The sequence below is a fragment of the Strix uralensis genome, chromosome 4 (genome assembly GCF_047716275.1).
Source record: "Strix uralensis isolate ZFMK-TIS-50842 chromosome 4, bStrUra1, whole genome shotgun sequence".
NCBI classification, from domain to species: Eukaryota; Metazoa; Chordata; class Aves; order Strigiformes; family Strigidae; genus Strix; species Strix uralensis.
In genome coordinates, this window is record NC_133975.1 from 79349681 (window position 1) to 79375881 (window position 26201).

General features: G+C 38.3%; 1 protein-coding gene across 8 annotated transcripts in view; it reads right to left on the reverse strand.

The window, feature by feature from the left end:
* The window catches only part of INPP4B (inositol polyphosphate-4-phosphatase type II B), a 333478-nt gene that overhangs the window by 272546 nt on the left and 34731 nt on the right, over positions 1 to 26201 (reverse strand). For 3 of the 8 annotated variants that reach the window (XM_074867373.1, XM_074867372.1, XM_074867370.1), the window contains exons 2-3: positions 20377 to 20599; positions 17551 to 17609 (exon numbers count right to left, since the gene is read on the reverse strand). The exons of 1 other annotated variant lie outside the window; for it this stretch is intronic. In XM_074867373.1, the coding sequence (XP_074723474.1) occupies positions 17551 to 17609; positions 20377 to 20488 (171 nt within the window). In that variant the 5' untranslated portion in view covers positions 20489 to 20599. Of the gene's footprint in view, positions 1 to 17550; positions 17610 to 20376; positions 20600 to 26201 lie in introns of those variants that run through there. 4 more of the 8 variants (XM_074867375.1, XM_074867377.1, XM_074867374.1 and 1 more) reach the window with 2 other exon arrangements.

The window sequence follows — 26201 nt, forward strand, 5'->3', positions numbered from 1 at the left end:
CATAGACAGTTTGTAGATTTAGATAAAAGATACTTGCATCTGCTATGGATCGGGAGTGTGGGGGAGCACAGACACTGAAAAACAGAGTCTCCATGAATAAAGTAAAACTAAAAATAAAAGGCAAATAGCACATTCCTGTCTATGACACTCTTGATCCTGGTCTCATGCTGCTTTAAGTGTAAGAGGTCTTTGTGTTCATTCAACCTGGCTGAACACCAAAATTATGTACCACTGAATAAACAAGGACATATTACTGAATAAGGTATGAAAATTCATCCTACCTTTTTGCTAGCAATTTTATCAGGGGCAGGAGAGGGGTAAGCACAGGGAAGCATGATCAAGTCTTCCACAAGGTAGAAGAGAAATTCAGAACATTTCAGATGTGAACTTACTTAAAAGACCAGCATGTGACCACCTATAAGGGAAAAGTAGTCAAACTATCAATAAGGAAAGAAATATAAACACACCAGTGGACCAGAATGGGAACAGGTGCAATTAAAATGCACCTTTACAGGATAAATACCCAGTTTGGGTGCTCACTGCCATAGCCAGAAAGCTTTGCTCAATTCTATGGATCAAATGCAGCAAGACTGTATAAGATATGAGCAGTCAAAAAGAAGCTCTGCACATCTTTTAGAGTTACTATATGCAATTTTTCTAAAGCTTAAATTACATCAATGTATGTAATAGTCTAGAGCAAGCAAACAGGTTGGTAGCTACCTGTATCATCAGGTCAAGGGAAATTTGTTCAGGTGAAGTACAAAGCTTTGGTATATGTCTTCAAGAGACACACATTTTAATCCAAATTGGTTTTAAGATTGTAGATGTTACCTTGTGCCATTTCTGGCACTGTTGGCTAATCAATAAAGTTTTTGGAAGACTTAAACCAGTAATGCATTCATTTTATGATAAGTATGCACAAATAATGTTTCTGATTTTTTCCTGATTTTTCTCTATTAGGACTGAAAATCTTCATTCCTTTATTCTACAAAATAAACTATTAGTTCTGTTAACAGTAGTACATTTATTTGAACAGTTTGCCAAAACAACAACAACAAAGAAGATCAACAGATGAAAACCATTATTTTTTAAAAACAATGGAAGAGTAGAAGCTCAACTTTAATTTTAAGTAAAATTAGTTACAGTGAAGCAGTTTATGAGTGTGCAAAGTGTGGATGAGCATTAGGCTGAAACTCAGAAGGAAAGTCTGTTATATCAGGAAACAGAAATATGAATTACGTTGCCCAGACTGGATCAAAAACTACCAGGTGAATCCATGGCTGCAGCCATGAGAGTATAGGCCATGAAGAGAATCTGCTTAAGACAGCTAGCAAGTTAGAGGACAGCTATGCATGAAGATTTTTGCTCTTCTACTTGTCCCCATGAACACTAAAATAAACAAAAATTTAAAAAACCCACAAACACAAAACAAAGCCCAACACACCCCACACCCCAAAAAAAAAAGAAACAGCAAAGCCATGCATCTCTGCAGATTCCTAGAGACAGAAGCCTGCCCCCAATGCTCTTCTCTCCTTCCCCAGCTTCAGAGTTTTCAGCAGTGGTAGAAAGCTATACTGACATAACTCACGTCAGAGTTGAGAGGGTAGAGCACTGGGTCTTCACATATTCCATAACATGGAAAGAAGAGAAATTCTGAACTTCCTTCAAGGTCTTGCATTTGAGTCTGTGATACTATTTGGATATTTCCTGACATTTAAAGATCATTAATTTTAAAAGCAGTAGGATTTTGCCTATCAAAATCCTATATGCACTATTTTTTGGCTGGGGGGAGGGGAGTGGAATGGGACCAAAAAAAGTCCAAAAGCCAAAAATCAAGAAAAAAAGCTTTACACTTTATTAAGAAGATGAGATAGGGGGAGAAACTGTATTTTCTTCCTGATTTAAAATCTGCCAGATAAAACTCAGCATATTTATTTGTATTACCTCTCCTAAGAATAATCCTTCTTTCTCTGCAGAGAATAGTTTAACGAAAATCATTTTTATTTCAGAACCAAGCAACACGTCAAATAAAAGTAAAATAAATAAAAAAAAAATATGTTTCTCTCCAGGCCACAGACTGCCTAAGTTTTCTAGTGGAGGCTATCAAGCTTCCTTACAAAGGTCAAACTTCAGTGGTATTTAAACCCTCTGATTATTATTAATAGCCTATGACTTAGCCCACGGTGCGTTTTCTAGAATGTAACAGCCTTTCACAGCATTAACTCGGTGCCACACAGGACACATCTATGCAGCAGTCCAGGTGGAGGGCTCAGCTGGCTTTCCAGTAAGAGCTCACAAGCTTGCCCAGGACCCCGAGTGACCACCCGGTAGCTGAGGACCAGGCTGCTACAGCTACACTGCCGCCATGTCAAAAGTCAGTTGCCTACGTTCACAAAAGCTAGACACGTACCTCTGGGTTGCAGTATGGACAGAGCATCACAGTTTCTCAGGTTTTTGTTGACTCACACAATCATAGAAGCATTTCATTTGGAAAAGACCTTGAAGATCAAGTCCAACCATAAACCTAACACTGCCAAGTCCACCACTAAGCCATTTCCCTGAGTGCCACATCTACCTACAGGTCTTTTAAATACCTCCAGGGATGGTGACTCAGCCACTTCCCTGGGCAGCCTGTTCCAATGCTTAACAACCCTTTTGGTGAAGAAATTTTTCCTAACCAATCCAAACTTCCCCTGGCACAACTTGAGGCTGTTTCCTCTCATCCTATCACTTCCCACCCGCAATTCTCCCCACTCTACATTATTTTGCATTTCAAATAATTCTTTAAAGTTTTTAGTGTTAACATATATAAAAACATTCTCTTTTTCCTTCATTTTGCATCTTTTTGAATAGGCTAAACACCTAAGTTTTAATAGCGACTGTTCAAGTGTTAATTATTTTTTTGCCACAGGAATTCTGTTTGCGTCCTAGTTTCTCAGCACAGTTCTCAACCCTAAAATTACTTCAAAAGCATTAATATTATAATATTTATTATAATTAATTGGATTTGGTGGGCTTTTTTTTTTTTTTCACAGGCAAGTTAACTGAAACTGTGAGAAAGAAGTGCAGCACAGCTTTTTCCAACCAGCAGCAGGAAGTCTCAGATCCTGACATTTTAACATAATCATACTGTGATCACTGGTGACCGCAAAAAGAAAGATTCCAAGACAAAATACGGCAAGCACCAACATTTTTAAAGATGGGTCTTTAAAGTGTTTGGTGAGATTCGCAAGATCAGTTAGAATATTTGCCTCCATATATGTCCACAACATGGATCAGAAAAGAATAACTAGTAGAAAAAAAACCTCAGGGAACACAGAAGTACTTCCCATGAGCCTGCCAAAAGTTGCCATTTCATTAAAGAGAAATGCAGAGGAAGTCAGAAATATTGTAAACAATAACTTGGCTTCTGGTAGCTGCCATGTGTCCAGCATTCCAGACATAAGTTCTAGCTCCTTAAAGTCTGTATAAAATTTCCCAAAAGAACACAACAGGGTCAATATGTATAAAAAGAGGAAGGACACATCCAGGAAAACCATACCACCCTAATGCTTCTTCTGCCCCATTTTATTCTCTCTCTCCAGCTATTTTCACTTTGAAAAAAAAAGAAAAAAAATTACATTTCCTTACTGCTGCATATATGTCAACGAATTACTCAGCTTGTTAATAAATTTTGCAGTTGCTCAAGATGGCTATACATGGCTATTAAAATAATTTTGAGCAGAGCAGACTCTATCTATCAAAGCTTTGATAAAACCCAGATCAAGTAACAATGATTACTTATCAGACCCTTGATAAAAAAAAAGTCTTGCTCCTCAAACACAGAAAATCTTATCAGTAAAAACTGATCGTGCACTGTATTTATTTCTCTAAAATCAATTCTAAAATGCCAAATGTTGGCTTCTTACTGAATCCCATTATGCCCTTGGAGTACATAGACATTAATCCTCAAAATGTCCCATTAGAGTTTAAGTCTGTTTATTTAACCTTCCTATGTATCTAGGAGATATCCATAAAATCAAAGACTGTGTCAGCTGAAAGCAGTTCCACCTACTAATTTTGAAACAGTGGTGTGTTCCTGGTTATTTTAGGAGAAGGGGAGGATTTATTTTTTTTTTTTAAGGAACAAAAGATTATTTTTTTCCTTCCACCTCAACTTTGTAGCACATCAGCAAGCCACCAGCATCAAAATAACTCCTGCAAAAAAGGAGACCGAGTGAACAGCTACAGATTCTTCATAATCACTGGTAAATCTGCTCAACAAAGCAGTAGCGCTGCATCCCGTAATCCCTACTCCGGTGAAATTAAACCACCTGAAGCTGGTAGGACATAGGAGCTTGTCACTCAGGCACCATGCTGCCATAGTATCTGCAATGCACTTAACAGAAATAGAATTAATTGTCATCCTCTAAAGAGTTGATCCATTAGCACTAGCATGCTAGGCTGTGATAAAAAAGAGACATCACTGGTAATGCTGAGGCTTATCTTCTCTCATGGGAATACTTCAGAATGTTCTTATATTCGGAAAGCTTTTATACCCTTCTGAAACAGTACATAAATATCCATTTTTGTTTCACTAGTTTTTGTGTTCCACATCTGTTCTATTCTTTATAAATATTGCTCTAAAGGAAAGGTCAATGGCAAAAGACTACAGATATAGTCAGTATTAGGCAGACTTTTCAAATAGTCAAGACAAGCCAAAGTCTAAGAACTTGAGTAAGCCTAAAACAAATGAAAGGCAAGATGCATGTGTTTAAAAAAAAGAACAAAACACACCAAAAACCACACAAAAAAACACACCACCAAAAATCCACCAGTGTTAACTCTCAATAAAAATTCTAGCTAAGAAAAAAAACACCCACAAAACCACACAACCAAACTCTCCCAAACCTAGCAATTCTTTTTAATGTATTAATTCTGCCATTGTTTTCTTCTTTCTACAAAAGAAAACTGAGTATGAATAACTTCAGCTATAGATTGTTTTCCCCAGCTTTCACTACTTCATCTATTAGATAGCTCAATAAAGCTAAAGTATCATCAAGTGCAAGTTTTTGATTAATCTAGGTAACGTATTCAGTTCATAGTTAGTTCAGTTAGGTTAGTATCCTGGCTAATCCTTGCCTGTGATTAGTATTACCAATCTTCTACCAAGAAGGTACATAATAGATTTCAAATCTTTCTATTGAAGAACTCTGTACTCAACAAATGGGTAGAAATTATAATACAGAATAAGAGAAAGTTATAAAAATAAAATAATAATAGGAAGGTAAAGAATTAATATATTTTGTAGAAGTAGTCACATGTCACAAACATGTTAGAGTTACGAGAAGCATTGCTGTAGCATATATTAACTTTTTAAAAAACAAAAGTTTTACAAGGTCCTTCACCAATTGTTTAGAAAAATTACACTGCAGAGTCATAAAGAGCAGATGTCTTGCATTAATAGATGCCCAGGAACAAGGATGTATATAGTGAGGTGGTAACATTTGCTAATGCCAACAAGAGAGACACAAACCTAAAATTCAAAGCAAAGCTATAGGCTCTCAGTATCCTCACCAACCAAGTAATAAAATATTAAATAAAATTCAGTGCTGACAAGTGCAAACTGTACACATTTGGCAGAACACTTAACCACTTTTATAACATTGGACTTAAAATTAGCTATCGTTACTCAGCAAATAAGTTCTGATGGCATGGTGGAGAATTCAGCTTAGTTCCCATGGTTGGTCAGAAAAAGAATTTACTCAATAGTAGTGCTTAGTGAAGATACTAAAGTAGAAGGCACCATTTTGTCCTGAAGTGTCATTAGTAGCTGCTGACAACCCAGATGTGAGACTAGAATAGCACTACAGCCTTTCTTATAAATTAGAGGCAGTTGACTTATTCAGGAAAAAAGAAAATCTCATTAAATCTCAGAGAGGTGGGTATAAAACCCAGCATTTTTCTTCTTGGCATAGCCAGGAGCCTGTGGAAGCATGGCTACTCCTCACTGCTATCTAGCTGACCTCCTCTTTCCCTCCCCTTCCCACCACCATCCTAAAACACCTTCTGGTCCCAGTGTGACCAGGACCTTGTCCTCACTATGCTCATCCCCGTGCTAATAGCAAGATGACACAGAGAAGTCATCCCTCATCCCTCCCACAGCAAAGCCATGGCAGCTGGGTTACAGTTAGGCCCTCAAGAGGAGGAGAACAGCCCCTCCCTGAAGGACTTTTCAGCAGCCACAGCACATCCTCCTAAGTCAACCCTGCTCAGAAGGGCAGAAAAGAAAGGATGTGGGCAGAACAAAACAACCCTTTATGCTTTACTTCCTAAAGGGGCAGAGAGTACAGCACAGATCAGGCACAGCAGCACAGAAACAGTTAGGTGATCAAACACGAGAGCCACTGCAGCAGCAAGCGCTAGGGAAAAAAAACAAAAACAAAAAACCAAAAAAAACCCCCCACACAAACCAGTTAGAATCTCCTGGGATGCAATTTAAAGAGCAGCACCCTGATGTATGTATATACATGTACAGCTCCTCTCCTCCCTTCTGCTAAATACAGCCTTCACTAATGAGTATGTGGTGGGGCAGGTACAGACTAGTCAGATGATCTTCTTCCATGGTACAAGGGGCTCTCATCCACGAATTCCTTGGGCTGGCTGGCATCAATCACTTTGCAACTGCAAGATGACTAGCTGTACATATACTCCTCTGGCTTCACTTCTTCTCTCATCATCTTGCTCATAAAAGTCTAAACCAAGGTTAATCAGCAGCCCCTGGCTTCAAATTCCTGCTTTAGGCCAAAAATAAAAGCAAGTTTTGCCCTCGGTGAATTACTTCAGTAGAGTATTTTCTTAGGATTAGTTAACATTAGCATAAGATGTTCATTTGGCTGGTAACCTAAAACTATTATCTGAAGAGATTGCTGCTGCCATCTACTGACAACTTCCGTTATAAACAAAATAACGAAGCAACTTAAACAGAGGTCATATTCTAAAATGAGACAAACTGACTCAATAGAAAAGCCCAGCATGCATAAACTGGCAGCCAGGCTACATTATGTATCCAACAGGATAATGAAGCATGAATAATACTTCATATCAGGCACAGACCCCTTTCGGTGAAGAAAGAGTTTAGCAACAGTATTCTGACAAACTGGTTTACTAAGCCTTATACAGAAGAAAACTGATGCAACCCATCATTTCTGGGGGTGGGTTTTGTTTGGTTGGGTTTTTTTTTAAATAAAAGGTGGGGGGTTCTTCCTTTGACTACTAATCACTCAGCATTAAAGAAATTTAAGTATACTATTTCAAAGATCAATCTTTAACTTTCTTTCACAGTATTTTCTCTTAGGAGTAATATCCCAGTTCAGATTAATATAATCAAGAGTGCCAGTTCTGTGCTCGGTTTGATACAGTTTTATCTCTAAGGGGCTCTTCACTGGAATGCGTTGTGAAGTGAAACGGTTTCATAGGCCAAGCAGCTCTTCCAGCTACAGTCAATATCAACTTCAAAACCCAAACAAAAACATTTCCATGATTCCCTTCAGTGCAGATTCATAGATTGCAGCAGGAGTCACCTCATAATGTAGCATGTTAATCCACCGACATTATTAGTCTTCCTCCACCCCTAGGTTTCTCTCACATGTTAAGAGCTAATATTCAATGAGATAACTGCCAAGTGTTTCAGGTGCAGTTTTCTCAGCTAGAGACTGCTACACATTGTTCGCTCAGCACTTGCACAGAGTTTCAAAGCCTTTCTTGTTTCCAATATAGCTATCAGGTCTTCTCTCACCAAAAACAGACAGCTGTTAAGAGTCCTCTCTAAAAACAGTAACTTGCATTATGAAAATTGTCACCCAAGTCTCCCAAAATAACTATGGAAGCTAATAGAGTTCTGATTTTGCAAACTTATCCCAAATAGTGAATGCCTACTCAGCCCCAGGACTCACTGCAGCCATGCGTGAAGCTGCTCAACAAAAACATCTGCCAGACCCCACACTGTTTGAGAACCACCCCAGGGTTCACTGTAGCACCAAATACAGCAAGAGCCAGTGAACCAAGACAGAATCGCACAAGGATGCTCCATAACCCTTTGTTAAATACACTTATTTACACAATTATCTATTCTTCACAAGATTGGTGCTTGACTACTGCCAATTATGTAATTGGAACATATACAATTCCATATATCATGCAATTATAACATACCAATTGCTGGAGGAACAGTGGAGAACACAAACAACTATAAAAACCAAAACCTAGCTAATTCCATTAGATAACAAATTCAGTGATTTGCTCAGATTAAACATTTACATATATATACACACCCATACCACCAGAGCATTTACAAACACAGATCAAGGACCACAGGACCCTATGATACTAGCCACTGTATAGATACAGAACATAGATGTTATACATGAAAGCCAAAGAGTTTATACACCACAGACATGCAAGCCCATGTCAGCCTATGTTAAAAACAAATGGCATTATCATTGTGAACTTCTTGTGAGCATCATAGCAAAGATGACCTGTGAAGGCAGAACTTAAAGGAAGATAATGAGATTGCACTTTTTATTAAGTGCCTTGTTTTAGTACTTCCTTGTTGGTTTTACAGATCTATGGAAGCAGGCACTGTGTGCTGGACACAGCTCAGAATCAGAAAAAAAAGCTTTAAATGAAGAACAGGTAGGGTACTGGAGACTGGGAAAGATCTTCACAGTGAAAAAGCTTACAAAAGGAAGGATGTGAGAGTCATGCAAAGGAAAGTGTAACAGTCAAAAAGAAGCCTAGGAAAATTATTTTTGCAAGAGCTCTAATGGATATAACCAAATCTCCTATTTCCCAAGATCAGAAGAAGGATATTTCAGTAAATAAAAACACAAAATAAGATTATCCCCGTCCACAGTTTTAGGTGATAGAAAGTGATAGAGTGATAGAAAGAGCGGTTTTAAAAAGAATCTGCAAAACACAGACATTGCCAGAACATGAATACTTAGAAACACATTCCTGTTGAAAGCAATGCTAAAAATGGTATGAGTAGCAGGAAAAGTGATGTTTGCTTCAGCCATCAAAAGCAACGGGAGGAAGAACTTGACAGGAAAGATTAAGCAGCTGTTTGATTCCCGCTGAAATTGAATTCATGGGTAGATGCACAGAGTGAGGTCTCTGAAAGGCAAGATGAAAGCACAGTTTGGACAAACAGGTATTGCGGCAGATCTAGATGCAATTTAGTACTGATGAATATGCAGTTTTAAGTTATATTTTGCTCTTCTATGCTTCAAACTCTAGGTCCAGCACATCATGAATCCCCCAAAAGAATAAAGTCGAAAGAAGAAGTTGAGAATGACCAGGAGAAAATGGAGTCACAGTCAGAGGGTGAGCTAGTATTAGAAGTGGCAGACAGTTGCATGAACAAGAGAGATGCTTCTTAGCCCTCATTTGGAAGAGGTTATTCAAAGGAGATTAGTAAAAGACTGTTGTGTAGAGTGCAAGGGATAGCAACAGGACCGGGGAGGATAGTGGGATGGAAATGCAGTGGGTGACACTGTACACAGATATCAAAGAGCAATGGACATGGCTGGGGAAGCAGGGAGGTCAAGGACAGGTAGGCACCAAAAAAAAAAAAAAGTATTAAAGCATGCTTACACATGGAAAAGCTAAAGGAAAGGAAGACATCATGGAACACGTTAAGCAAGAGATTAAAGTAGACACGGAAGAAAACCAGGAGACAAAATGGAATTATCAAAGCAAGCACAGTTATAAGAAAGGTCTGCCTCTGACAGCAGTGGAAGGGAAGGGAGGGCTTTACTATCTGAAGAGCAAGTTAGTAACAGCTGGAGGCAGGAAGGAGAAGCAGCAAGATAAATGAGGGAATCAAAGATGGCAAAAAGGCAGTAGGGCTTGCCAGGATCCTGTTAAGATGGAAAAAGAGAGATATAAAGTCTTTCAGTTCATAGTAAAAATAGGAGAAAATAATTATTTTCTCATTATTTGATGGGTATAAATTGCATTTTCAAGTACTGCTGGAAAGCAGACTGCAACAGCCGTCAGCACATATACCTCAGTGGTACTGCACAGACTCAGTAACAAAAGCTCACTGTGCCCTTGCTACCCCAAGGAGATGTGGCGTTCTGGTGTCACTGGGCTTGCAGTGGTCTGCAGGACACCTAAAATACACGGGTCTGGGTCAGCACTAAAACTGCTTCAGCGGAACAGCTACTAAGGAAATCAAGGGTTACGCATCTGCTTACTGTTCTGCCCCAACTATTCCAGACAACTTCACACTCCCCACATTATCTCTTCATGAGCAGTGTGAAGACAGCAACTTCCTCCCTCCTAACACTATATTGACATTATGTACGTCATGATTAGTGGGGTTTTAAGGCTAGAGTTTACAGCATTCAACTAGCATAGAGTTCTCTGCATAGCATTCTTCCAATCCAATATGGCTAAAAAACATCAAGAAATATTTTTTAAAAATCTATTTAAATTAAGGCATGCAAAAAAACCCCCACATTCTAAAGTGCCCTTAGAGTATTACATAAGGGGTAACACAACTGGTTATTTAAAAATAGGCCCAGCACAAGCAAGGGCCTTTAACACATAGAAGATTTCTCACTGACAAATGTGTAACTACAGTAACAGGTCACAATGCCTTACTAAGGCAGGTTAAAAAAGCTCACGTGGCAACATCTCTTCTCTCAACACGACCAAATTCATTTGAGTTCTTAACTAAACACTGCCTGATATTTAACTTATGTAGATGCACATGTGTGTATTGTTATATACATATAAAAGCGTCATTCCAACAGTAAGAGGCCAACCCACATCTCAGTTAAGTGCAGGCAGAAGTACACACGAGGTTGGGGCTGAGAATGCTGAGAAACACACAAAGACTTTTAAGTCACGTAAGGGGTGATATGGCTTCTGTATCTGCCTCTGCCACAGTTCTGTCATTTTGTGATTCCTTCTCTATTTAGCACACTTCCTACTGTAAATCAAAATCTTACCAACACAGCAACAACATATTTCACTGAAACTTACTGAAGGGATATTATATTACAGACATAGATTCGCTTACCTGCTTTTTCAGCTTACAGACATTGCCAAACATGGTCAATAGCCAATATCATACATGTAGTATTTAGCCAAAAAACACCCCAGCAGTGACATCTAATCCCAAAGCAATGCTACACAGTGCAGCAACACTTACTCTGGCTGCGCAGACCTTAACACTTAAACTGATACGGAGCATGCTCTAGAAAATTGAAATCACTGCTGAAAAATGGTTTTATAAAAAGTACATCCTTAGCCAGAAGAGACACTTTTATTTCAAGATGCCCTGAAGAGATCACTGACTTGCAGAATGCTAAACCACACACACAGAGAAAACCCCTAGTCCAACAGACCAGGAAAGGCTCCACAGCTTCAATATAAATAAAGCAATCTCACTCTGTAAGAATATTTTTAAAAGATACCAAATTGGAAAGGAAAATACTAAAGCTGTACAGCTATGCTGAAATGCTGAAAATACATTGTGTATGCCTGCCTGACTGCAGAGAAGATTCATTGATACATTCTCACATTTTTATGGCAGAACTTACATACAACTATGCCATGAAAACCTGAATAACATTTTCACAGCTGCATTACAATGTAATTCACATCAGAACCTCAGAAGTATGTCATTATTCTATTATTTCTACCTTGCATGTGGTTCTCTGGTTATTGATTCATGAGTCAATCTGAAATCTTACTTTAAGGCTTTTCTGCCAACTGTTAATAATACATTACACTTGTGATAAATGCTGTTACAACATAATTTATGTTAAGCTTTCACAAACATTGCAAGAAAGCTTGTGATTATTGACAGCACAACCATTTAGATTTGCTCATTAATCTTACCTACAAAATCTTAAGCCCAACAATGCATTTGGTTTAAGGAAAGGTAATTCATTATAAAAGAAGTTTCAAAATATTCACCACCTTTTACTTAATTCTGTCTGGCATTAGGTATATCATAGCACTCCAATTTACACCTGCATAGTTAAGTCTGTCAGTTCTTCAATATAAATCTCTTGGGTTTAGGGGGTTAGGAAAGAAGCGTATAGATTCACTACAGTAGGAACATGCCACACAAGTTTGCTACCACAACATCATTTAGATTAGAGAACAAAGAGACAGGTTTATCATTATACGTATGAAATATGAGGGCTAATTTAAGATACTTTCAGCACTCATAACAGCTTTTATTTTAAATACGGTCATCCATATAACTAAACCTTTTTCATCTACATGATAATTTTTAAAAATCAATACATCATAAAAGTCTCGAAAGGCAACCTTTCACACTCAAAAGCATCATGAGTTTGAGCCCGTACATGGACAATCTGACCTAACAGATTGCAACAGTTGCCTCCACAGGATCTTTAAGCCACAAACTAAGAAAGATTTACACAATAGACCCTAATGACTTTCCTAGAGAATCCGCTAGAGACTATTGATCAAAAATCCATTTTTAAATAAATCCTAAATACATACTGAAAAATAAATAGGAATGTCAAAATGTTTACTCAATAAAACATAATAGCCCCTCTGGAGCTATTACTGAGATGCAAAAACATAATTGTACTTTTTAGGGTATATTTTTATGTGTAGATTGCCAAGTAATTTACAAAACTGGCTAAGTATCAGTGTTACCCCTGGAGAATATTAGTACATGGGAAAATGAGCCATAGATGGGTTAGGTAGCTTCTTTCTTTACTTCAGCAGCAATCACTCCAAATTCACACGTATATAGCAAACAACAGTTTAGGGTTTGTAACTGGAGATGGGGGAGCGAAGAAATCCAGCCCTGAATCAATATGAGGATGAAAAGAGATTGAGAAAAATTTAAGTAATCTTTTTGCTTCTTTCCTGGAAAAAAAAATGCAGAAAATTATTCTGAAGGACCTATGAACAGAAAACAACAAGGAAATAACACAGCATGGCATTTGATATAAAAATATGCACTGTTCTAAAAAAATAAAAAAACCCTAAAACATCAAGAGCAAAACCATTGCTACAAATTCAGATCTTTAATTAAAAACAAAACCAGTACACAATACTGCAATCCCCAAAGAGATCTGAAACTTCTAAAGTTCCCTCCTATGCCAATAAAAAAAGGCAAGTAAGTATATAATACTTATTATATGCGTTAGCAACTGTTGCCCAGCAATCTTCCTCCCCATTTCCCACTCACATGAGTTCTGGAAGAAAGTACCTCCCAGGCTGGAATTGGGTAGAATCTAAGTAAATAACTCACATCCCACATCCTTTAGGTGAGGTACATAGCACTTTCTAGTTCCGAATCGTAACTGTTTTGAACACACTGTCCAATAATACTATTTTGAAGTATTTTGGGCGAGGATCCATAAGAATTGCTCTAAGCTTAGCATGATATCCAACCTAAACATGGGAACTCGAGGTGTTTGGACTTCACACAGGAAGGTTTTAACAACATACAGTGTCCACAGGGGATGGTATCTGTGGTTGGTTGACCTTGGCAGGCTGCCAGCCACCCACCCAATTGCTCTCTCATTCCCCCTTCTTAATAGGGGTGGTGGAGAAAATAAAATTTGAAAGCTCGTGGGTCAAGACGAAGATAGAAAGATCAATTACCATCACAGGTAAAACAGACTCAACCCAGAGAAAATGAGTTTAGTTTACTGCCAATTAAAATAGACCTGGATGGGGAGAAACAAAGGCAAGAACTAAAGCAGCTTCTTCCCACCCTGTTTCTTCCAAAGGCTCAACTTCACGCCTTCATTCTCAACTCCTCTACCTCCTCCTACCCACCTCTCAAGTGGCACAGGGGGGATGGGGAATGGGGTTGTAGTCAGTCCGTAACAGTTCCTCTCTGCCACTCCTTCTCCCTCATGCTTTTCCCCTGCTCCAGTGTGGGTCCTCTCCATGGGCTACAGTTCCTGCCAGGAGAACCTGCTCTGGCATGGGCTGGCCACGGGCTGCAGGACACTCAGGGCATATCCACGTGCTCCAACATGGGCTCCTCTACAGGGTCCAGGGGAATAACTGCTCCTGCACCCGGAGCAGATGAGCAGATTATTCCTCTCCTCCTCCGGTCTTGGTGTTTGCAGGGCTGTTTCTCACACTTCCTCACTGCTGTGCAGCATTTTGCCCTTTCTTAAATATGTCTTCCCAGAGGCACCACTTGCTCTGCTGATGGGCACAGCTGTGTCCTGCAGTGGGTCTGTTGCAGAGCCCCTGACCTTTTCTCTCAGAGGCCACTCCTGCACACCCCTTCCTACCACAACTTTACCACCTACAACCAATACAATATGGTAGGGAACCAATCTGGGAAAAAAAACCCAACAAATCAACCAAACAAAAAACCACCTCAAAAACCAACCAAACAACCAAAACCACCCACACCACACTGAAGTCTACAAATGAAACAAGTTTCACTAACACTAGCAGATGCTGGATTTTGCCTCAGGCCTACAGGTAGGTCTACTTCTTAGCCCAAAGTCCAAAATAACCAACTCCACTGCTAGACCAAGGAAAGTAAATGTCCTTAAGGTGCCTAATAGGTTATTCTGCTGCATCCAAATATGATAAAGTGGACGAATAAACCACATTTTTTCCCTACACTGAAAGTGTACTGCCAGGCTACTTAAGATTTACAGCACAGGTAAGTCAGGAAGCATCCTTTGCAATTTCATAGAGAAGATTCTTATACAAGTAGTATAATTTATGTACATTTGAACTAGAATGAGAGTTTGTTATTAAACTACAGGCATCTGTATATACAGACATGCACATGCCCCTGACAGCAATTAATGAAGAGCAGTAAATCAGTCTTCATTTCATGACAGTGACTTCTGGAGTTAACTGTTCAGTGTTCAGATGAGCTTCTAAAACATCTGAGCTGCTTGACACAAAAGAAGAGTCATAAGCCAAGTCAGGTTCCAGCAACAAAAATAGGAACATGGCTTCATCAGCGCTGTTCTGGGCACATCTTTCACATGCTACATTACTTGAATTAGCAAAGGTTTCAGCAGGATATTAAAAAGCAGAAAATTGGCAACTACATTTATTAAGATGCTTAATAACTTTTACGATAAGGCTGGTTTTGGTTATTATACTGGCAAACTACATTCCCAAAATTCAAACTACAATTTCCTATGGATTTCCTATGTCAAGAATCTGCTTCAGATAGGATTGGGATGCCTGTTCATTTCTACAATGAGATAAGGAAAAGGAAAAAGAAAAAAAAAAAACACCACATACAGAACACAGGGTACACTCCCTTCTGTCCTCACAGCACACAAATTGCTTTGGTTTTACTTAGTATGCCTATAAATTACATCCTTTGAAACAGGGATTTGTGATTCAAGGGAGATCTGTCTTTGTCAAAGAAGCTATCCTTTACAGTACCAAACAGATGAAGCCTCTGAAAATGACTGGTTTACAAATTCCTAGGATATAAGCTGACTAGGAAGTGCTACATCATTTAGTTTTATCTATTGTAAGACACTGCCCTTTAATTACTCAGTGGTCTCTGTACTGAGTCTAGTAAGATGTGACATTTTAAAACTGAGCACTCACTATTTCTCACCACACTTGGGTTTCAGTGGCCAATCATCCTGCGATCATTTGAATTTGTCTGACTTTAATTTCCAAGTTTTTCTCTTATTGTGACCTCCCTAATTAAAGGAGGTACCTGATAAAAATCACCTTTTGAAAACACTTTGACATTAATCAAGCCAGTCTTTTTGATAAGCTAAAATTTGTCAAATCTCCTGGTTTCTTCCATAACTTCTGGAAATTTTGAAAACTTCTTCAAACAAGGAAACCGGAATGAGATAATGATTTCTAGCACTGACCTAGACATGTAGATAAAAATCACCCACCTATTTAACTGGTTGACAGAAACCACAGCATTTCAAGGGAACTCCTATTTATTTACTGCAAGCCTAAATCATTTCAGTATCAAGTCATTTATTTGCGTCTCAGCCTCCAAGTTTCTCAAAATACAACTTTGCATTTAAACAGCCTGAGTGGACCTAGCAGGTTGGTTGATTTGCTGGTCCAACTGAGAGTGCCTCACTCCATTCATCTGCACTTCATCTACACATTTAAAAAAAAAAAAAAAAGAAAAAAACAAAAAACCACCACACACCATATGAACATAAGTAGTAATCAGCACTAAACCCTCTAGTACAGTAACATTAGTTCTCTAAATTTCCAGGGCCAAACTGATAGCTACATTTGATTTCAGCAAAACTCTCCTACTCCTCTCTTCACAGCTGCAAAGTTGATGAAAATATTTCCTGAAACTGTTTCACAAAATGCCAGAGGCTCCCATAAAAATAGGACGCTTGGAGGAACATGGACTAGAAGAGAGTAGTTTGAAACTTAAAGCCCTTTACTAAAAATAGCTTCTGCAAGTCATACAGCAGAACGATAATGTATGAGGGTGTGACAAAGGGGTGGCCCTGGGCTTGCTTTCACCTACAGAAGACTTGTTGGTCCTTTTACCACCCAGGGGAATGCAGCCATATGAAACTCAAGCCAGAGAAACCTTTATGTCATACTGTCTCATTTTGTTTGCATACATACAGAAATCTATCACATGCTCCTGAGCAGTGCTTTGAAAGCAAATACTGCTTTAAAAGTGTACCATATGTGCACATTCATCACTATATTAAAATAAGCCACTATATCACATTGAAAAATCTTTCAAATAGAATATACAATCTGTCAAGCAGTACTGTCATTTCTGTCCGACTGCTGGTCCATACAGTACAAAAATATCCTAGGAGCCAATTATAAAATAGTTACTGTTAACAGGTAAGCGTCTCAAGCTTCATACTACTCCTTAATTCTTTACAATTCAGCGCTATTTTCAGGCAACTACAGAAGCAGTGTTATAATATCAGACAGAAAAGGTAAGAAAAAGAGCAATTCTACACTTAGTGCTTGTTCCTTCCAGAGGATGAGCGGCCTCAACTCCTAATAAAGCCAATGCCAAATGAGGGCACTCAGCAGCTCCTGCAAGACTTTCACTGCGTGTCAGGGTCAGACCCTATTTTAATAGGCCCTTCATTTTAGGCATTTAATTGCTCTTTACAACAAAGCAAGAGAAAATAACACCACTCTTCATAACAAATTTAGTTACAAAACCACACTGAAAAATTGTAGTAGGGGTCTGAAATTGCATCTTGAACATTACCGCAATACCTCGTTTAGCTGCGAGATTTTGATTTCATTATTCCAGTGGATTTGGTGGAATAATTCTGGATTTAGACCCGTGTATGTTATGAGCAGACCCTGGCCATAGACTATTTATGATTCAGCTAAAGGATGTTGATAACATGAAGAATGCCTAGTGTTATAGAAGACAAACAATGGATTTTTTTTCATCTCCACTATTCTAATAAAAGTGATATATTTTTTTTTGTCCCTAAAAGCACAATGCCAATAGCTATCATGAAAAAGGATTACTCAAGTTCTCACAGATTAGACTAACACATCAAGAAAAGCAGTAGGAAAATGAATTACCTTATTTTTCATTAGAAAAAGCAGATTTCCTTTCAGTCGGCACCATCTCTCTCTCGGTTCTGTATGCAAAGAAGTAAGAGATTAATAAAAACAACCTTTTGTCTTCACACATTAAATGCTTCTTAAAGAAGATGCATTAGCTATAAAGGTCAGAAAAGAAAATCATTAACAACCAAAAAAAGCCAGCTTCACTCAGCAGCTGCCTATGTACAACATGCTGTTAAATGCCAAATAACTTCCCAGAAGGTTTCTTCTACTCTGCAGCTGAGAGAATTGGTGACTGCGGCATACACTCAACAGTGTTTTCTCTGCTTTTCTCCCTTTTCCTCACATGGGAGCAGAAACAGCCACTTTAGCATGGAACAGCTTTTGCTTCCATCATTTTGAGATAAAATATAATCCTTGTTAAGACACAAAAACATTTACTATTCCACTTAGATTACAGCATGCTAGTCTGAATTTACAATTTACAGAAAATAGTAAATGAGCAAATGAGACCTAAATATTTACAGTCACTTTGCTATTACTATTTTACTACACTTTTTAGAAGTGCTTAACCAATGGGAATAACAACATATTTGTGTTTATATACACATACAGGCATATAATGAAACTTTCAAGAACAGGGAATATTTTAGAACTTTAGGGTCAGTGAGTGGGTCAAAAAACTTTTAAAAAATTATTCTTCCTAAACTAGCCATTTTTTAAATTGTATAATTTCTCTTTACAAAAAAGCACTTGTGTATATATCTGTAGGTACAGATAGATACATAAACCTATTATAGACATATACAGATAAAGATCTCAGACAAATGTGATCTCTTTAGACAAACCCTGCATCACTTCTTAACAGGGGAAGGAACATTTTTACACAAGATGTATTCTTTTTTGGGTTTTAGAGGGCACATGAAACCCTGTGTCTCCAGACAGCAGCCAACCTCGAATTGCTAGAGAGCTGGAAGAACAGCTGTACCCTAAGTTCATGTTATTCCACAGCTGCCTCTATGGAACTCTTGTACTTCCTCAGAGCTGGCCACCAGTAGAGACATAATATTCACCAGGGGGATGTCTTGTAACAGGAACAAGTAAATAAAATTCTCTTTTCCTCTTGATAATTTCAATTAAGATGTTTCAATAGGCAACATTTGAAAGTCAGAAGAGCTTTTCCCCACAAGGAAGTGGAAGGTTTACACTCACAGGCACTGGGACTTACAATAACTGTTCTTAGTTATAACCTCAGGGTTTGTTGGTTTCGTTTTGTTGGGTTTTGTTGGGTTTTTTGTATTTGTTTTGTTTTTTAGAAAAGGGACTGGAATTCCTGGATCTTGCCAGCCCTACTAAAGCGTAAGAACATTACAGAAAAGAATGTAATATAAATTGATGCACCCCACCAACTAAAAATCTAAACACAGTTATCAGATCTGAGTGTGTTGTTTTATACAAGTACAGGACTCCGCTAAGACTAAATTCCATCCTTCAGAACCCTGCGGACATCAGAAGGAAGGAATCCTATCACATTCACACTGCAGTTTTTTCCAATAAAAGGTATTTTTATATAGGATTAGGGAAGTCACTACCTCATAAGTGCAAAAAATAAGCAAGTGCAAAGACTAGTCAGAGTAACTAAAAATGACAAGTACATCAGAGGATACAGCGACCAAAATGGCTCAAGAGAAATGACCCTTCTCTCAAGGGGCCGTGATCCGATTGCTGGGAGCCAGAAGGATTTACTGGGCACTAGGAACATCCTACACATGCATAGTTTCTAAAACACTGTCCTAGCATCTACCACCACTGACCATGGCACAGATAGCCCACAATACCGGGCTAGATGAATGTTTGGTCTGTCTCTGGTCAACCTAAGGTTTTTAGCATCAATATTAGCACTCAACATACTCATAAGTGAAGAAAAAATTCAAAACATCCTCACAAACATCAGATAGTCACTGGACAGGGCTTCATATACTGCCTACAATGAGAACACAGGGAGAGAATCCCATTGAGGAACCCCAAGGCAGACAGAAGTGGATGCTCACTAGTACTCTGTCTAAGAAGTTTGCTGCATCCTCCACAGGAAATACTTGTTATTAGAAATTGTATAAAATATTCTGAAAATGTGGCACAATTTTCTCAGGCCCTTATCATAATCGAGTCTGTGCTGGTTTCAGGCTGGGTTCTTTTTCTAATAAGATAAAAGTAAATACAATCACAATGAAGGTCAACTGGGACAAGTGAAAATAAAACATTTGCCATTGCTGAAATGATTGTATTAGGACAGATTTTACAGCTAAACAGGAGCTATTTCTTAACAGCTACCGAGGGAATAAGACATTTATTCAAGCTTACTGGAAATTGAAAGACATTTAAAATATGATCCTAAAAGCCTGAAGAAACCTGAAAAGGAGGTGGGAAGTGAGCCATGGAAAAATCTATAATGATAAAAGAACACAGGTTTTAGGGGTGGGAGGGGTGGGTCCTGAAGAACCGGGTATCTAAACTTTAAAACATGGCAACTAATGACTGGTGACTAGCAATCACTAGTAGCAAAAAAAAAAAAAAAAAAAATCTTTCTTTACAGAAAAAAATAATAATAATAAGGACTGCATACTGTTTCTCAGATACATGACAACGGAAACTTGAAAACTTGAGCAAAGTAAAGAGCTGACTTTTAACTTCTTTATTTAGAAAGGTATTTAGCACCACTCAAGCATAAGTAATGAAGAAAACTGAAAACTGAGGGGTATGTGATTAGTGAAACCGTAAGCTGACAACTGCAGAAAACATGCGCATCAACCACAGGTAGTTTTCAGTGCAAGTCATTTTTACCTATTAATTTTTCATCCCCGACCACTCTGCAAATCTTCAGTCTTCCTTCCTTGTCAAAACAACCTGATGGTCGCCTGGCCAGCAAAGCCAGATCTTTAGCATTGAATCTCATGGGGTTGCCAGGGAAGAGTATGAAGATGAATAAGAGATGGAGGAGGACAATGATGATGCTAGTTAGTTTGTTGAAGCTGAGCAAAATCTAGGCAGCAGATATGAAGGTCCACTGAAATATTAAAAACAGAAAACAAGAGATGCTGCTGTTTATTGTGATTTCCACTCTGCTGTGCACTCCTAACACTATACTTTCTTTCATAGTATGGGAGCAGTGTAAGTAATCGGGGAAAAAAACCAAGGTTACATCGGTGACATCTCCCCACATACTTTTTAAGAAAGAAAAATGTAGTCTGGTTTTCCAGTGTCTCTATAACCTCATGCAGAAGCTGTAATTTTATGCAGTATTTCCACAGTTTGTCAATACTGCTAAAAATATATTTTGGCTATAGGCATATAAATAACTAGAAAGCTCAAATATGCATTCATGGGGCAGAGGGAGGGGACAAGATTGCCTTGTATTTCCATCTCCTTCACAAGAACAACAACTCTAATAAAATACAGAGTGTTAACTATAAAAGTTCACCACATACTCAAGTATTCAAATTTTGCTATACTGACACTGATTAGGATGCCGAGTGCTTCCCTTTTGTACATGGTATATTCGAACAGTTTTCAGTTCTTTTGGAACGTTTTATTCTGTGTTTTCAGGAAACAAATCGTCCCTTGGCCAAAAAAAACCCAGTTTTCATGTATCAGAACTACATCTACTGAACTTAGTGAAAAAATACTTGACATATACATAAGAGATCTTTGTTTCTCTCAGAGTCCCTCCTCTTTTGCTTAATGTTAACATAAGTTCAGATTCAGTAGCTGTAATTTTGACCAATGTAAGTTTGGAAACAAATTGCAGTTAACACCATTTCACACTGCTGAAAGGATGAGAAAATAAGGCCAGAAAAGTAGTTCTAAACAGATCTTCCTTTTAATCACCAAAATATTCTATGCTCTTAATATCCAACCCTTTTGTAAAGGCCTTTCTCAGAAAAGGGTTGTTGGTATCACCCTTATACAAACAAGTAACAGAAGTTTGTCAAATGGCTTTTAATACTCCTGTACACTTTAAAAAAAAAAAAAAAAAAATTGCAATCCTCAGTACACGGGCTTCAGAAGCCAGTTTCTGTCTCTGAATCAAAAGCCTTTGTTCTTCAGAGGACAGCACTGACATCTTTATCTGATGGAGAGCTACAACTCTTAACAATTCCTGATCAAGTTCCTCTCCATTGCTGAGATGAAGGACAAGTTACATCTTCCGCGCTGTATCTTTCTGTGGGCCCTTTCATTCCTACTTTTCCCTTTATATTCACCTTCTTTGCTCAAGTTTATCCCTCAGTCAATGACTACTGCTGTGTCCTTCAATTTCCAATCGCCAAACCACAGCCAATTCTAACAGGACTACAACAGTGAGAGCAGACCAAGCTTAACTACTACTTTGTACATATGAAATATGGCTGAGCCATAAATATGACATTCAGAAGACAAATCTCCAAGTAATTTTTACCTCCTAGGAACATTCTACAATTCTGTGGAGAACTGCCATAAAGCTAAAAACTCTTTTAAGCTTCCCTTTTCATTATCAAATACCCTTGCAAGCAAGAAACAGAATACGCGCAAGTAGTCCCAACATGTATCTAAAGTAGAAAGTTACAGCTTCAACTTTTCCATTCATTCCCACATATATACCTTCTTTCTTGTTTTCCCTTTAGCATCAGCAGCTATACTTCTTTTTTTAAACCCACCCTCATGCCTTTGACTCCATTTCATAATCTCATTGAAATTATAACCTCATAACCTTATGGTCATCACAGAACTTGACCTGCAATTTACAACACACAAGGATGCTGCTGTGTCCAAAATGAGCTTCTTACCCAATGGAGGCTCCGTGTAGGTGCAGCTGACTGCTTCTATTTTGTAAATTGATAGGCTACAACTGTGGAAAGATGAGTCATACAGCACTTACAAAACAGATATTTATCATACACTGTAACCTAATACTAAAAGCATATTCAGCACTGAAGATCAAATCCCTCAGGGAGGCGGGGGGCAGGGGAAGATGCTGGCTTGGCCGCACAGTACACGAAACCCAGCCATGATGACCCTTACAAAAGGCTTATTAGGGCATACAGGGATGTTGGGACTGGCAATATGTCTATTCCTACTAACCTCTGTATGCTGAGTGGAATTAATTGTTGGTTTTGTTTTACAGCCACAGACTGTATTTTTAACAGAGCATACAGTGTTTGCTATAGACCTATTCTTTCAAAAAAAAAAAAAACCAAAACAAAACATGAGCTTGGCAAGGTAAATAATTTCCACCTGTGCGCTGTTTTGTTATGGGCTGGTTCCCTCTCAGGCAGATACCTTGCACACCTTTCACCTAGCTCATGGTAGCCTTTTCTTGTTTGAGAGAACACAGTTCTAGAAATACAACTGCAACCTACTTAGTTATTGGTTTGTGGACTAATCAGTTCTAGTCCATTTTATAAACACCTTATAAATCTACCCTCAACAGTATCTTCAACTACATACAGTTACTTTAGGTTGCTTCAAGCTTTCTGAGTAGCGTGAAGGAAGTCAGACCCTATGAGTCTGGTCTCAGATGCAAGAGTCATTGAAAACCAGCAACAACTGAATAAAACCTATGCTATCAAAGCAATGAGGGTTACTGACTAAACTAATTATGCTTAAATGCAGTAACTACTGTAATGCATGGACATCTGAACTCCACAGGGACCAGCAGAACGCTGAAAACCAGGGGATGAGAAAAGTTGTAAGCTGCTATTTGTTGTAAGCTTCTGCTTTTCAGCAAAGGAAAAAACAGAGCCAGGTAAACAGAACATTTTGGGTTTCTGGTAAAGCTATTAAAAGGAATAAAGAAACTCCAGGAGGAGATGTGCATGTTGGTTTTGTTATTTCTTTCCCCCTCCCTCCCAAGGGAGGTGGTACATCTCTTCTTGCACTTGTCTGTCAATAAAGTGGTAACGGTCTAGAAATTCCTTTTACCACATCTGTGTACCACTTGCTTTGCATGTGAGCCATAACACGTGAATCACATGGGACAGTAAGAGTGGCACACAGCAGTTAAAACCCTTGAGACAGGATGCTTCATGACATATAAGTCAGTACCAGTCTTGAAATGCGAGGCAGCTGGGCCAGCAGAGTTCCACAGTGATAATAATCAAGGTGTCTGTTCCCTGGAAGTTTGCCAGAGAAGCTAAACTAATCTGACAATGTCTGAATATTATTCAGACCTAAAAGGCATAAGAGATCGTACGATTCCAACTTGGGTTTAACTTAGAAACTCAATGACCATCCAAAGGCAATCATAGCCAGTGTTGACACAACAATAAAATTAAAGGAAAAAAAAACCCCGATAGAGGTGTCTATCTTCAACTGCAGCACGGAGTCTCCTTCAAAGAGCAGAAAGACGTTTTAGCTCAATAATCCACTTCCCTTCTGTCTCCATTCCGGAATAAAACTGTCAGTCAGGGAAACTACTTAGTCATATAGTGCTTTTAAGTGTTTCTCCTAGCTAATCTCTTTCCTAGCATGAACTCAGAAAGGAAAGATATTATCTTCAGTTATTTAATACTGGTGGTTCAAGAGTCAGGCATTATTTAATACTCATGGTTAGAGAGAGGCACGCTGAATCCAAAGTCCCTCTCAACATTTTTCCCCACACAATCATCACAAACATAATTTATAAGGAAACCAGACCAGTCAATTACTTTGCAAGTGGCCAGGAGAGAAAGAGGTGCAGGAGTCTGCGTCCTTGGAAGCAATAGTTTTAGGACAGATGACAGTTTTGACACCTCACGGACCACAGAATTTATGAAGTCTCTCTTGGATGTCCGCTGTCTCCCCACATTTGCAATCATAGTTTTCACGATCGCTTTCTATGGACATGGAACAATCAGAACTATTCGACTGACGCGATGACCAGAAGAAGAGCTGAGACATATTGTAACTGTTAAGTACCAGCCATATAGTTGTACATTTTTGATTATCACAGTGACAGAAACGTACATTTTTTCATCACTTGAATAGATGTAAACCCACCTCCTACCCTGTACATAAACGTTAGAAGTCAATCAAAACTAGTAGCATGTTCAACTCCTATCATGCAAGACCTGCACAAAAATGTCTTCAGCACATAAAACTAGCATGAAAAAAGCTACATATTGAAACAATTTGCAGCTGATCTCCAACTCTTGTGCCTTGCAGGACAGGTACTAAGGCGTATTTTATTAGTCCCGGATAACCACCAGGCTGTAGCTGTTCAAAGCAGTAGGTGCAGGAGGTCACTAGTGCCAATATGAAAGAGAGTAACCACCTTCATGGCTGCACACACCATCCTGAAACAACACTTTCAGACCTAGCTTTAAGGTTCCAAGGGTTTTTTATGTATCTTAAGTGCAGTTCAACATTAAAGAAATTAGCGCATAATACCTTACAGCTTTCATTAGTACTGCAATAAATTCTAGATATTTTGGTAAAGTGTTAAAACACAAGCTTTCTAATGATGCAATCTCCTAAACCTCTAAAACAAAGTCAACAAAATTGGCTGCCCAATTTCACTAGTTTAGGAATTTCAAAAAGAAAAGCACTAGAACTCATGTCTGCAAGTCCTCCGAGACCCTGCCAAATACATTCTAAATTTCCCTTCTCTTCCTTTGAAAAGGTACAATATTTTTAGTTCACATCATTTTGTAGTAAGAACTTCTTTAATCTTGGGAACACACACAGCACAGGAAACAGCCTTCAAAAGGAAAGCTGCAAAACTAGTCCACAATTTTGTCTTCAAGAATGATATTCTTTTTAAGCAAAGAGTTATTGCTAATTCTACATACTGTCTCTTTATTTCACCCATAAAGTAATAGGCCATAAAATATAAATAAGAAACATTATGCCCTCCCATTAAAATTCTCTATTCTATCACCGATCCCTTGCACAGTCAAACAAAACACTAGGTTTTCTGTCTTGGCTTGAGGAAATAAGAGTACAATGAAGAAAGTTTTCAGCAGAAAGAATTAATATATGACAGGAGTTTCAACAATGCAGCTATATTGATATATCTAAATGAAAAGTTTGAAAATCTAAACTGTATTTAAGTTTTACCTTGAAAATCGTTAACAGGTGATCAGCTGATTAGGGAAGAAAACTGTCCTGGCTTACATAAATTCAGAGACTCTGGTCCAGAAAAGTTTTCAGGGGATATGCAGACAGCAACCTTAATACAAAGGGATACAACAGTAGGGGAACATGTCTTCAACAGAATCTTTTTTAGTATTTTTTTTTTTTCCACTGAAGTAAGATAAGCAAGATCTATATACCAAGTATCACTAAATGCTAGGTTATCTAGCAAATATATCTATTGGCAGTATGAAGTTATTGCCTTCTATATGAAGTTAAAGATGCATATCAGCTGGCTGCATGCAGTCAAGCTAGCTGATTGTACCCATGGAAAATTTCAGTTTACTTCTAACTTTTCAATCTCCTCACTGCTGTCTCCTGGCTATCTTATTTCCTACTAGCAAGATCAAAGCTAAGCTGATCACATATTGTTTGTAATTTTCACGTATACTTTGGTAGGCTGCCAGTACTATTGTAACCTATTTGAACAGATTATCATTTTAAACTAGTTCCAAATGTTGCTTCCTACCATTTATCAGCCATTGTGGCCTTCCAAAAAAAAGTTACAATAAAAAAAGTGA